Consider the following 14,075-nt stretch of genomic DNA (forward strand, 5'->3'; position numbering starts at 1 on the left):
GAATAATAAAGTCCCATAGAAGATTCAAAAATTGAAAGAAGTCCAACAATTGTGATCTAATGTTGAAGACATAAAGTGACGATGTGCAAAAAGATCCACCACCAAGGTAAATTGGAGGCTTACCGAATAATGTGGACCCAAATAAGCGTATACTTAATGGGTCATGAAGGCTAGAAATAATGTCCTGAATCCAGAGGCGTCTTGAGTGAGAGGCAGGAAGATGATTTCCACTACTAAATAGTGTATGATATCCAGAGGCAGGAATTATCTCAAAAACAGCCGATAATAATGAGGGTTTGGGCCACCATTATCAAACAAAAATGCTCAGCATTTCAGAGGGTTGACATCAGGCATGTAATAAAATAAGCAGTAAGGTCAGCGGGTCCCGACGCGTTTCGATCTCTAGATCGTCATCTTGGTGTGTACTGCCCGTGTCCTCTGCAGTTTGCACCTAAAGCTACTTGGTGTGTACTGCCCGTTTCCTCTGCAGTTTGCACCTAAAGCTACGTAGTGTGTGTACTGCCTTTGTCTTCTGCAGTTTGCAACTAAAGCTACTTGGTTTGCACCTTTAGGCGCAACTGCAGAGGACAAAGGCAGTACTGCCTTTGTGGTGTGTGTACTTCCTTTGTCCTCTGCAGGCCATTAGTATGCCTGGAAGGACAACAAGGAGAGGCAGAGAGTCACGAGGGCAAGCAGGCTCTGCGTCTAGAGGCAACAGGCCGTTGGAAACGCTCGTCCTTGTTTTCGGCAGCTGGCCGTGTTGAGCTGCAACATCCCGAAGACTTGGTAGAGTGAATGACCAAGCCGTCCTCATCCTCTCTCACCCAGGCTCAGGGTACTTTGTCTGGCAAAGCAGCTGCCAAGGCGTCCTCTTCCCTTTGCTCAATGGCATCAGTCACTCCTTCCCTAGCCCCACCATGTCCTCCTAAGGATTCCCCTGAACTGTTTGACCACAGTGTTGGGTACATGCTGCATGAGGATGCGCAGCGTTTTGAAGGCTCTGATGATGGTACACAGCTAGAGGAAGGCAGTAACGTGAGCCCAGTGAGAGGAGGTGCCCAAGAAGGACAGCAATCTGGCAGTCATGTTCCCCCAGCTACAGCATACTGCCAGGTTTTCTACAGTAATGAGGAGGGAGGGGATGATGAGGTCACTGACTCTATGTGGGTGCCTGATAGGAGAGAGGAGGCACAGGCACATCTCCAACGAGGCAGGATGCCCTCCAGGGGCCAGCTAAAGGGCAGCATACCGACTGCATCACAACGCAGAGCTACGCATATGCAGGGCGCTGCTGTGTCTCAGCGTTATTCTAAAGTTCTTTGGTGTGGGCCTTTTTTGAGACGAGTGCATCAGATCGCACCGCTGCTATTTGCAACATATGTCTCAAGCGTATCTCGCGTAGCAAAAACATCACCCGCTTGGTTCACATGCTTGTCCAGACATATGTTTACCTGCCATGCAGTTCGTTGGCAAGCGTACCTCAAAGACCCACACCAAAAAACAAAGCGGACCTCTCCTTGCCCCTCATCAGCTGGGATCTCCAACCCCACTATACCCTCAGTCCTCTCTGAAGCCTGCACTGATAGGACTGAAGGTGTAGAATTAGGTGTGTCACAGCCTAGTACATTAGGTGTGTCACAGCCTAGCACACCGATGGCAGATTGTTCCAGGCAAATTTCCCTGCCCCAGCTGCTGCAGCGCCGAAAGAAGTTCTCTCCCAGCCATCCACATGCCCAGCGGTTGAATGCTAGCTTAGCTAAATTGCTAGCACTTCAACTGCTGCCTTTTCAGTTGGTAGATTCTGCCCCCTTCTGTGAGTTTGTGGAATGTGCGGAACCTCAGTGGCAAGTTCCCAAACGCCACTTTTTCTCACGGAAGGCGATTCAGGCTCTCTACCGCCATGTGGAAGGCTATGTCCATGCCTCGCTGGACAGGGCGGTCAGTGGTAAGGTGCAAATTACTGCTGACTCATGGTCCAGCAGGCATGGACAGGGACGTTGCCTATCTTTCACGGCACATTGGGTGACTCTTCTGACAGCTGGGAAGGACGCAGGACAAGGTACAGTAGTGTTGGAGGTCTGCCACCACGCTTCCAAAATGCTAATACTGGTTGTGACACACCTCTCTCTTCCACCCCCTCCTCTTCTTCTTCCTCTGTGGCCTCTTCCTGTGCTGATGTGTCCTCAGAACCAGCAGGGCTCTGTAGGCGTTCAGGAGCCACACTGGGCCAGAGGTTCTGTCAGCTCTGCAGGGGCAGGCTCAGAGGTGGTTGACACCACGCCAGCTTAAGCCAGGAATGGTGGTTTGCGACAATGGATCCAACCTCCTCTCCGCCCTGCGACAGGGACAACTGGCCCATGTGCCCTTGGGCAGGTACCCGGGCTTGCAGGATGTCCTGAAGCAGGCCAGGAAAGTCTGTGTGCATTTCCGACGGTCATATAATGCCAGTGCTCGGCTGGCAGACCTCCAAAGGGAATACAACCTGCCCAAGAACTGCCTAATCTGTGACATGCCCACCAGGTGGAACTCTACGTTGGCCATGCTGCAGCGGCTGCACACGCAGCAGAGGGCCATCAATGAGTATATGTGCCAATATGGCAGCAGAACAGGATCAGGTGAGCTTGTTTTTTTTCCCCAAGCCAGTGGGCCATGATCAGGGATACATACACTGTCCTGTCACCATTTGAGGAGGCCACAAGGATGGTGTGCAGTGACAGTGCATGCATCAGTGAGACTGTCCCTCTTATTCACATGTTGGAGCACACGCTGCGTGGAATAATGGACAAGGCCCTTGAGGCAGAACAGAGGGAAGAAGAGGAGGACTTCCTTACCTCTCAAGGCCCCCTTTATCCAGACAGTGTTCCTGCTTGCCTGCCTATCACACAGGAAGAGGAGGAGGAGGAGGATTGTGTCAGCATGGAGGTGGAGCCTAGCACTCAGCATCAGCAGCAGTCTTCAAGGGATCAATTTCAGTCCCAAGGAACCCATGGACTTGTACGTGGCTGGGATGAGGTGGCTGCGGATCCTGTCGTCCTCAGTGACCCAGAGGACTCCGCACCAAATGCCTCAGCAAACCTACGTTGTAGGCCTCCCTGATCCTGTAAAGCCTGAGGAAGGATCCTCATATTCGTGCTTTCAAGGAGAGGGATCATTACTGGCTGGCAACTCTCCTTGATCCACGTTACAAGAATAAGGTTGCAGACCTTATTTTACCCGCGCAGAGGGAGCAGAAGATGAAACATCTTCGGGAGGCCTTGCAGAAAGGTCTGTGCAACGCTTTCCCAGAGACCTGGACAACGTGTTGCTGAGGCTTCGGTCAGTCACAGAAGAGCAGTGGAGAAGGTGGCCATCTGACCGATGCGTTCAGACAATTTTTTAGTCCGCAGCCCCAAGGTATGACTGGTTCCAGCAACCATCGTCAGCGTTTATTTTACATGGTGCTGGAATACCTAGGGGCAAGATCAGACTTGGACACCTTTCCCACCGAAAATCCTCTGGCTTACTGGGTCTTGAGGATGGATCACTGGACAGAGCTTGCACAGTACGCAATTGAGCTACTGGCTTGTCCTGCATCCAGCATTCGTTAAGAATGCACATTCAGTGCTGCTGGAGGCTTTGTAACCGATCACAGGGTGTGCCTCTCCACCGACTCAGTCGATCGACTGACCTTCATAAAAATGAATCAGGCTTGGATCACCAGCTACCAAGCACCTGAATATTTTTTTTTTAAATGTCAGATCCCTTCAAGACTGCCTATGCAGATGCTGAGTGACTATACTGTTATGCTTGCTGAGTGACTATCCTTTTCCTCCTCAACGATCATGCTGATAGCTTGTAAGAACATTTTTGGTTCTGGGCGACGCCACCAGTGGCTAAGGCCCGATTTTTCTGCCCCTGTCTAACAGGGGCGTGTAATTAAAAATTTTGATGCAATACTTTGTAGCTGGCTCATTCCTGCGCTCCAACTAGTTGCAGTGTTGTGGCACCAGCACCAGTGCCTAAGACCCAATTTTTCTGCCCCTGTTTAACAGGGGCATGTAATTACAAATTTTGATGCAATACTTTGCAGCGGGCTCATTCCTGCACTCCAACTAGAGTATCTGTGAGGGGTTACAGTGTTGTGGCACCAGCACCAGCACCACCACCAACAAAGGCCCAATTTTTCAGCCCCTTATCAACAGGGGCATGTAATTTACAATTCTTGATCTAATATTTCACAGCAGGGCCCATTCCTGGGCCCATCAAGGGTAACTGTGAGGGCTTACAGAGTTTTGGCACCAGCGCCAGCACCAAAGGCCCAATTTTTCTACCACTGTTCAACAATGGCATGTAATTACAATTATTGATATAATATTACAATTCTTGATATAATAGTTCACACAGCAGGGTGTTCCAGCACCCACCAAGACTAACTGTGAGGGCTTACAGTGTTGTGGCAACACCAACACCTAGGGCCCAAATTTTTGCAGAGTATATACGGCAGGCACCTAATTTCAAACATCCAACTTACAAACGACTCTTACTTGCAAACGGAATGAGACAACAGGAAGTGAGAGGAAATCTACCCCATAGGAAGGGAAATTCTCTTCTGTAAGAGGTGTCTCCTGTCCACTGATGCTTTATCACCAATCCTTGTTTCACTAAAAAAACAAATTTTCAAAACATAATTTGTCATTGGGACAGAAAGTAAATTGCAATCTTCTTAACAGATGCACACAGACAGCAAAACAAATGTTTACAGGGGTGATAACCCTTCTCTATGTTTTCAGAAAAGATTAAAAATAGATTGTATGGCTGGAGCCATAGTACCAGTTCAAAATTACAAACATTCTACTTAACAACAAACCTACAGTGCCTGTCTTGTTTGCACCGCCTGTATAATGCTGTTCAAAGTATATAGGGCCAAAGGGGCTTGTAATGACCTGGGGGGAGTGGGGGGAAACCCATGCTTTTTTTTTTCACTTTAAAGTGGACCTTCCATCCCAAAATTATTTTTTCATTATTGTGCTCATTAGACCTAAAAAAGTAAAAAAAAAAAAAAAAAAGATTTTATTTTTACTCATCTGGAAATGCCTGTTGCTATGCGGTCCCACGAAATCTGCCTTTGAATGCACCTAGGATTCTGACATCATCTCCCTCTAATGCTCCTGGGAAATGTGTGTCATCATTTCCCAGGATGCAGGGCCCTGTCCAATTATCACTCCCCATCCAAGACTTCCAGGAAGTAAGTGCTTGTAGGCTTCACAATGCCCACAAGCAAAATGACAACGGTGTAGACATAGTTTTATAAACTATCTTTTTTTAATATCTATGCGGATCGGCGGCAGATTGTAAAATAGTAAGTGACTGGATTTATATTATAAAAACGCAGGATGAAAGGACATACATTTAAAAAATGCTAATTGTGGTTGGAACTCCGCTTTAAGCATCATTAAAATCACTGCTCCAGAAAAAACGTTTTTAAAACTTTTTTTTTCCATTGATACATGTTCCCTGGGGCAAGACCCGGGTTCTTAAACCCGTTTTTTCGACAATAACTTGCATATTAGGCTTTAAAATGAGCACCTTTGAATTCGAACGTTCGAGTCCCATTGACGTCAATGGGGTTCTAAATGTTCGCATGAACATTCGGTCCGTTCAAAGGTTCTGGTGCGAACGGGGGGGGGTGTTCGGCTCATCCCTAGTCACCAGAACTCGTGTCTCCTGTGGAAGATTTCCCCTCTATTACTGTTCTGGCCTGGGGACAACCCAAAATTTGAGATTTTCTTCGACTTTTGATAACAAAAAATGGGACAAATAGGATAAATCTCCCTAACAGAGGAATAGACAACAATAAAATCTGACAGGTGATCTAATCCCACTTCACTCTATCCTAAACTAAACAAAAGTGCCTTTAGTTATACTTAAATAGCCCTATAGTCTGTAGCACACCCCACAGGAACCACTAGTTTGGTAATCCCTCTGGAGTTATCCTGATTTCACCAAATTGAGTGGTGTAATGCTGCAACCACTGTGACACACCCTAAACACAAAAAAAACAAAAAACAGCAGTTTGAATTGAACTTGAGTATTTTGGAAGTAAGTGAATCAACAAAGACAAGATTAAACAGCTATAATCACAACCTTATAATAATTCCACCACGTTTATAACACCAGGGTCCAAACATAGTAGCTACAAGAATGTAAAAAACAAAAACTTCAGTGATTCTGGAATGCCCCTACTAAATACAAGTTGCCTGCAGGGCTTTTATTTATATATAAAAATTATCTTTATTAAAATAAATAGTGAGGCAGGTGATAATAATTAAGATAACAGGAGAATGTCCTCAAAATTGTATCTTTCTTTTTTGTTTTTGCTAGCTTAGTTGGGGCCCTTCTCTGAGGGTGCACAAGTGATGAATCATGGTTAGGTCTATCAATCCTTCCAAAAATGTTTGTAGGGTCATAATTTTGAAAATAACAAACACTGATCAGTGAAGATAATTTGAAATAAGCTCAAATGTGAGGAGAGAGTAGGATGAATTCTATTTCTATTGGATATCTTAAAATGTGATGTAGCAGTGTCTGTTTCTGCAATTTGTGTAAAATGGGTTTAACGACCCTCTCTCACCAATCCTTGTTCACTGGTTCTTATGGCAGAGGGAATCTTTTCAGCTTTATAGCTCGAAGCCAACTAGGCTGATGTATGAGGTATGACTAGGAACCACCAGCTTCATACTAAATGATGTTTAGCAAGATTTGCCTTGCCTTACTGAGAAGTCACTATATTGTAATTGGCGTATACAGATATATACTACCTAACTCCCTTCAAGAAATCACCACGGCCACATCTTGTTGCAATGGTAGCTGTGAGTGAAGCTGACAACTCCCCCTGGGATTGTTGCTGACTATTGAAGATGGCTGCCATCCTCTCCCTGAGGTAATGGTGGATGCAGGTGAAAATTGACAATTTCTTTGAAATATTGCTGACTGTTTAAGATAAGGTGACCAGATTTTTAAAATGAAATCCGGGGACATATTTTTTCTTTACTAGTAATGGCAACAATCAGCGACTCTCTGCTCCTCGCCGCCCACCTCGCAGCCTCTCAAGTCTAACTCTTCGGGCCCCAGCTACTACTGGATGGGGAGCGGTGGAAGATCAGTCCGCCAGGGAAGGCAAGGAGATAGGCAGGTGGCTGGCCAGGATTTGAGCCAAGGCAGAAGAACATGCAAGCGAAGCTGAATGGGCATGCGCCTGAAACTGAAGAAATATTCCCTCCGCTCCGACCAGCACATGATCATCAGAAAGGGGCACGGACAATGGGAAAAATACAACCCCCCCTATGCTAGTAGGCACGGCGGAGCGGGGTGTGTAATTCTATTTTTTTTATTTTAATTCTGAACTGACTGTCTTTGAAATTGCCCCTGCCCCCTATTAAATCCAATCTGAGGACAAAACCAGGGACAGACTTGGTCCGGGGACAGTGTGAACATTCAGGGGACTGTCCCCTGAAACTGGGGATGTCTGGTCACCCTAGTTTAAGATGGCTACCGTTCTTTTTCTCTGAGGTAATGGTAGCCGGAAGTGAAACTGACAGCTTTCTTGACTGTTAAATATGGCTGCTGTCCTCTCCCTGAGCTAATGGTGGCTGTGGATGAAAAGTGACAGTTCCTCTGAAATATGTCTGACTATTAACGATAGCTATCATTCTAATTTTCTGAAGTAAAGGTAGCCAGAAGTAACACTGACAGATTTGCTGATTGTTAAAGATGGCTTCTGTTCTCTCCCTAAGGTAAAGGTGGCTGAGGGTGAGACTAACATTCGGATACTGTAGCTTGCCTGAGGCTGCCAACGCTCCAATTGTTAATGTGTGTCATATTTCCGGTCAAGGCCACTCCTCAGCAGATGCATTGGTTGTGCTGCACAACAGGCAAATCCACCAGGCTCTATGCTCTGATTCCTTCATCCTTCTTCTTCTCCAGTCTGACCACTAAGGCCCCTTTCACACTGGGGAGTTTTTTCGAGCATTTTTCGAGCGAAGCCTCATCTGCAATCGCAATGTGCTGGTAAAGCACCGCTAAGACCCTAACGTTTTAGTGCGTTTTTGCAGTGCCTCAGTGTGAAAGGGTAAGGCGTTTTTACAGCGCTTTCAATTCATTTCAATGGAGAGGGGCGTTTTTGGAGCGTTTTTTTTCAGCACCCAAAAGCTGCTCCAAAGATGCTGCTTGCAGGACTTTTCTCAACGCCCCGCCAGTGCAACGCCTCAGTGTGAAAGGGAAGGCGTTTTTACATTGCTTTCAATTCATTTCAATGGAGAGGGGCGTTTTTGGAGCGTTTTTTTTTCAGCGCCCAAAAGCTGCTCCAAAGATGCTGCCTGCAGGACTCAGTGTGAATGGGTCCATTGAGATGCATGGAGAGCGTTTTATGAGCATTTTAATAGCGCTATTTTTAATGCTAAAACGCTGTAAAAACGCTTCAGTGTGAAAGGGGTCTAAGACCTAGAAATTTCCAGAGGCATTGCATTGCATTGCTGCGAGCTAAAATTTGCAACATGTGAGCTTTCACGTGCGTTTTTAAACAGATATGGCCAACACGTTGTGTCCCAGATGATACTCTATATATGCTAACACAAAAAAGCTCATATGCTGTAACAAAATGCACATAAAATTTGATCAGGTGTGAAAGCAGCCCTACTTTGTCTTTCTGCCTCCTTATCACTCCCTTTGTTTGCTACCTAGTCTCTCACTTGCTTCTTGCTCACTTCTATAGTAATCTTGAGAGTGAGAAAAAGAGAGTGGATATGATTCTACATAGAATGGGTTCATGGTTCACCTGCCAATCACCAATAGATGGATTCATGCATTGCATGAATCTATTTATTGTCGCTGCTGCCGCCCCCTATTCAGGTGTCCGGCCCCTTGTCGGGGGCCGGGCATCTGAATTATAGTGGCGGGGGTGTTTTTGGAAGTGCCTGATTAGAGCTGTGGGCTCTAAGAGGCATCCTGATTAGAGCCGTGGGCTCTAATAGACTTCCAAATTGGTATAGTAAGCAGCGGGCGCAATGCTCTGTGTTCGCTGTTTATACAGTGTTATGTCTTAGGGAAGCGAATAAATCGCTTCCCTAACACTGACCCACCTCTCAGCCAATCAGGTGCACCGGGTCTAGTTACCTGTCACCTGATTGGCTGAAGCTACAGGCGCTTTGATTGAACGCCATCGATGACTCGGAGGGAGCGTGGAGGACAGCGCTGTGACCCAAGACAGGTAAGTGCCGGGGGGGGAGGCACACTGGCAGCATTTGATGGGGCAAACTGGTGGCAATTGATGGGGCAAACTGGTGGCAATTGATGGGGCAAACTGGTGGCAATTGATGGGGCACACTGGGGGCAATTGATGGGGCAAACTGGCAGCATTTGATGGGGCAAACTGGTGGCAATTGATGGGGCAAACTGGTGCCAATTGATGGGGCAAACTAGTGGCAATTGATGGGGCCCACTGGTGGCAATTGATGGGGCACACTGGCAGCAATTGATAGTTACAGTAGCTGCGTTTGATGACACAGTGGTGGCAATTTATGGGTTCAGTGGCTGCGCTTGATGGCACAGTGGCAGCATTTAATGGGCACAATGGTGAAAATTTATGGGCACAGTGGCTGCGTTTGATGGGCACAGTGGCTGCAATTGATGTTTTTTTTTTCAGTTTGTTTGCCCCCCCCCCCAAAAAAAAAAATTGAGCACCAGCCACCACTGTCTATAGCATTAAGCTGCGTTCAAGATGTGTTATAGTGCATTAGTAAACACAGCTCAAATGCAAAGGTGCCAACAAAGTCTAAAGAATGTGGCACGCCTTAAAATACTTGATACATAGGAGTATACTATTGCATTCACCTGCCATTGTTTTAGGGTTCTTTCAGACAGGCAATAATGCTTACTGCTCTATCACTTCGGTGGATCACTTTTCAGAAAGCAGTATAGCTAGGTTTGCCACCTTTTCTTTAAGTCAAATCTGAACACTTTAGCGGTGCACAGCAAGAAAATATTATAGTATAAACTATACATATATTTTGCTATTAAATAACATTTCGAATTATATGCAGAGTTCCCTTTCACTGTAAGGGGGGACTCTGCAGACTCTGATGTAAGGGAGAACTCTGAGGCCTCTAACATAAGGGATTATCTGGGAAGCCTGAATTAAGGAAGAACACTGAGAACTCTGATGTACGGAGAAGACTCTGGAAACATTGTGGCCTCTGGTGTATAGGGTAACTCTGATGTAAGGGGTGCTCTGAGAACCCCAATTTACCTTAGTGTATTTACTCAGTGGCAGGAGAGGGAAGGGGGGAGACGTCAGTCACAGACAGGGATGGATGGTGAGCTCACTCACCCCTTGGCAGCCAGCACCTCTCATCCAGATGTATCTGAGGCTGCTGGACTCTAAATCTCCGGCCCCAACTTTCCTTTTCTGAGGCACAGCTCCGGAGATTGGAGTGAGCACAGGCACAGAAGGGTAGGGGTGTTTGGGGGGGGGGGGTTGTTAGTGCTGGCTTTGGGCAGTGTGAAAGAGTGTAACAGACACTCTCAGATTAAACAACTAACTGCAGCCAGATACCTGCTGGGAAGCCATAGTGCAGTCTAAATAATGTGTCTGGGTTTCAGGCAGTATGAAACCCGGACGCATGTTTCAAACCCTGAACTGTCCGGGTGAATCCTGGACAGGTGGCAACTAGACATGTGCAATTTGTTTAGTTCCAAATTCATTTTTTAACAAGTTTTTCCATCATTTCTGAATTTTTTTATTTTTGAATTTCCGAAATAACTAATTTCCGAAATTTCGACATTCGGAAATTCAGAATTTCCGGAAATGTGAAAAAGAGATTTTGGAAATTCAAAATTTCGGAAATCTTAAAGGGGAGTTCCAGCCTGTTTTTAAGTTTATTAAAAGTCAGCAGCTACAAAAAGTATAGCTGCTGCCTTTTAATAAAAAGACACTTACCTGCTCCACGGTTCCAGCGACGCGCCGGCCGGGGCTCCGCTCCTCGCCCCCCCTCTTCATTCCTAGTGTGGGCACCCGGCAGTGACAGCTTTCGGCTTCACAGCCGGGCACCCACTGCGCATGCGCGAGCGCCGTTCGATTGGACAGGTGCTCGCCTACAGGGAGGAGCTTCAATAAGGCGATTAAACTATTCGCCTTACCAGCCCCTCGGCGGAAGGAGGAAGTGGGACAGGAAGTCCCACTCCTCCTGAAGCCCCCACTCCCCCCCAAAAAAAATTACATGCCAAATGTGGCATGTAAGGGGGCAAGGAGTGGATTAAGCGGAAGTTCCATTTTTAGGTGGAACTCCGCTTTAACAAAGGTCAAGTGGTTCATATCGATACTAGACAGGGATGTCCGCTATCACCCCTGCTTTTCATCTTAATTTTAGGGCTTTGAAAGGCAATAGATATATGGCTATATGTCCAATCTGAAAATCAATTACACTTTGGGAGTTATTTATGAAAGGCAAATCAACTTTGCACTACAAGTGCAAAGTGCACTTGAAATTGCACTGAAAGTGCGCTTGGATGTGCAGTCGCTGTAAATCTAAGGGGTAGATCTGAAATGAGGGGAGGCTCTGCTGATTTTATTATCCAATCATGTGCAAGCTAAAATGTTTTATAGCAGAAAGTAACTTTTTTATTTATTTTTTAAATTGTCTCTTTTTTTTTTAATAGCGCAAAAAAATAAAAACTGCAGAGGTTATCAAATACAACCAAAAAAAAAGCTCTATTTGTGGGGGGGAAAAAAGGACATATATTTTATTTTGAGTACAGTGCTGCATGACTGCGGAATTGTGAAAGTAACACAGTGCTGTATCACAAAAAGAGACATGAAGGGGGGCAAATCTTCGGGAGATCAAGTGGTTAAACCTTGCTCTGGGGCAAAAAAGATAAAATAATCTGATTTAGAAGTGTATTTAAATTCAAGAAGTCAGGCGTTTTTGCCCACCGGAAACAGCATGTCTGGAAGTGTAAAGAGAGCAGCTGCTCATGCCTTTAATGCATTCTTGAAGTTTGCAAAACTGACACAAGATGGCGCTGTCGACGAGGAAGTGTGTATGAAGGAAAGCTGTGTGCGGGGGAATGAGATATCGGTCGGACAGGAAGAAGAGTCTTCAAACCTACGAGCGGTAGAAGCTTCATATACCATGCTGTGTGATCACAGCACTCTGATAATAGAGGCGAGACGTCTGGGTATGGGCACGGCTCTGGCCTGACATGGCACATTAGTGACAGTATACTTGACTCTCACCATGGCTGTAGTGTGTGAGACCAATGCAGGGTGGCTGCTGGATGAATTGTCTCTAATAAAAGGGTGGTATGAGGCTATGGGAGAACCCCCCACATGTGAGGGACAGGAGAATACAAGGACTGTGTACAGGATGAAGGATGAGCTGTTCCAGTTGGTTAGACCTTACTTCTCATTGAACCTCTCCGCCACCTCCAACCAGAATACGGCTGCACCGAGCGACAGGCAAGACAACGCGCCCCCCGCCGCCTGCAAGCCTGTCAGAAAGGTACTGGGCATGGAAACTGGGTGGCTTCTGACTACAGAATCAGCTGCTTGTCTTTAGGGTCAGCCTGCCCGCTGCGTATTCATTTATAGATATGAGTGTGGGTGTTCAGAGCCTAGTCCTAGCAAGCCTGCCAGGAAGCTGCCACTGTACTGGGCCCAGCCCGCTGCAAGGGTTTTCGTGTACACAGGCAAAGGTGAATTTTGGTGTCCCTCCCCACCTTCCCTCCAGCAGCTCTGCATGGTGGAAGGGACTCAGCGCCTGTCTAAATGAGCCCCTTCATCAGAATCTGCAGAGTTCCTCTTTTACACTGTAAGGGGGAACCCTGATGAAAGGGGCTCTGGGCACCATGATTTAAGGGGGAAAGCTGGCAACTCTGATGTAAGGGAGCTCTGCATCAGAGTTCCTCTTTACACCAGAGTTTGCAGAGTTCCCCCTTCTATCAGTGTTTTCCAATCCCCCCCCCCCCCCCCCCCCCTTATCGTAGGGCTGTCCTATCAGGTCTGTCTGACCGTTTTTCAGGCGCACATGATCTGACCCTCCTGTTTCTTCTTTGAAATGGTCACGTCCGCTGCCATCCAATCCGATCCTGTTGACCAAAAAAGGATGGTGGTGGTGCTAGTCCCTACCTGTCCGATGGATTGGATTGAAACTTACAGGCAGTTTGTTTCCATCCAATTGCTCTATAGAGGAGAGCAGGACTGTCCATGTCTGCTCTGCATAGTGGAAGGGACACAGACTTGTCATTCGCCTGCTCGGCAGGGATCAGCGGAGAGATCCCCCACTGAGCAAACGGATTCCACTTCACAGAGGCGCCTGTATTAAAGAGGCTTTAGGGTTCCCAGTCGCACTTCCAAAAACTTACGGGTGCACCTTTATTGTCTAAGTACATTTACACACAGGAGACAAGCATCTTTTTTTTTTTTTTTTTTTTAAACTGTCCATACATTTATGAATGGTTGACTGTCCCCATGTTTTTTGCTTTTAACAGCCCCATCTCCCCTGCTCTGTCTGTTTCTGACCCGTATGTCCCCTGCTCTTTTCCCATCTGCCCCTGCTCTGCCTGTCTCCAGCCACCTATGTCCCCAGCTCTGCCTGTCTCCAGCCCCCTATGTCCCCATGCTCTATTCCCATCTCCTCTTGCTCTGCCTGTCTCCAGCCCTCTGCTCTATTCCCATCTCCCCCTGCTCTGCCTGTCTCCAGCCCCCTATGTCCCCTGCTCTATTCCCATCTCCCCCTGCTCTGCCTGTCTCCAGCCCTCTGCTCTATTCCCATCTCCCCCTGCTCTATTCCCAGCCCCCTATGTCCCCTGCTCTTTTCCCATCTCCCCCTGCTCTGCCTGTCTCCAACCTCCTGTGTCCCCTGCTCTGCCTGTCTCCAACCACATTTGTCCCCTGCTATATTCCCATCTCCCCCTGCTCTGCCTGTCTCCAGCCCTCTGCTCTATTCCCATCTCCCCCTGCTCTATTCCCAGCCCCCTATGTCCCCTGCTCTATTCCCATCTCCCCCTGCTCTGCCTGTCTCCAGCCCCCTATGTCCCCTGCT

The 14,075-nt window shown here is 47.1% G+C and overlaps 1 protein-coding gene across 2 annotated transcripts in view; it reads left to right on the plus strand.

Moving 5' to 3' along the window:
- Positions 1-12,056: 12,056 nt before the first annotated feature.
- Positions 12,057-14,075, plus strand: part of METTL4 (methyltransferase like 4) — a 276,841-nt gene continuing 274,822 nt past the window's right edge. The window contains exon 1 of one of the 2 annotated variants that reach the window (XM_040354033.1): positions 12,057-12,533. In XM_040354033.1, coding sequence (XP_040209967.1) covers positions 12,270-12,533 — 264 coding nt within the window. In that variant the 5' untranslated portion in view covers positions 12,057-12,269. The remainder of the gene's footprint in view (positions 12,534-14,075) is intronic. The other variant, XM_040354032.1, reaches the window with a different exon arrangement.

This window comes from Rana temporaria, chromosome 5 (genome assembly GCF_905171775.1).
Source record: "Rana temporaria chromosome 5, aRanTem1.1, whole genome shotgun sequence".
NCBI classification, from domain to species: domain Eukaryota; kingdom Metazoa; phylum Chordata; class Amphibia; order Anura; family Ranidae; genus Rana; species Rana temporaria.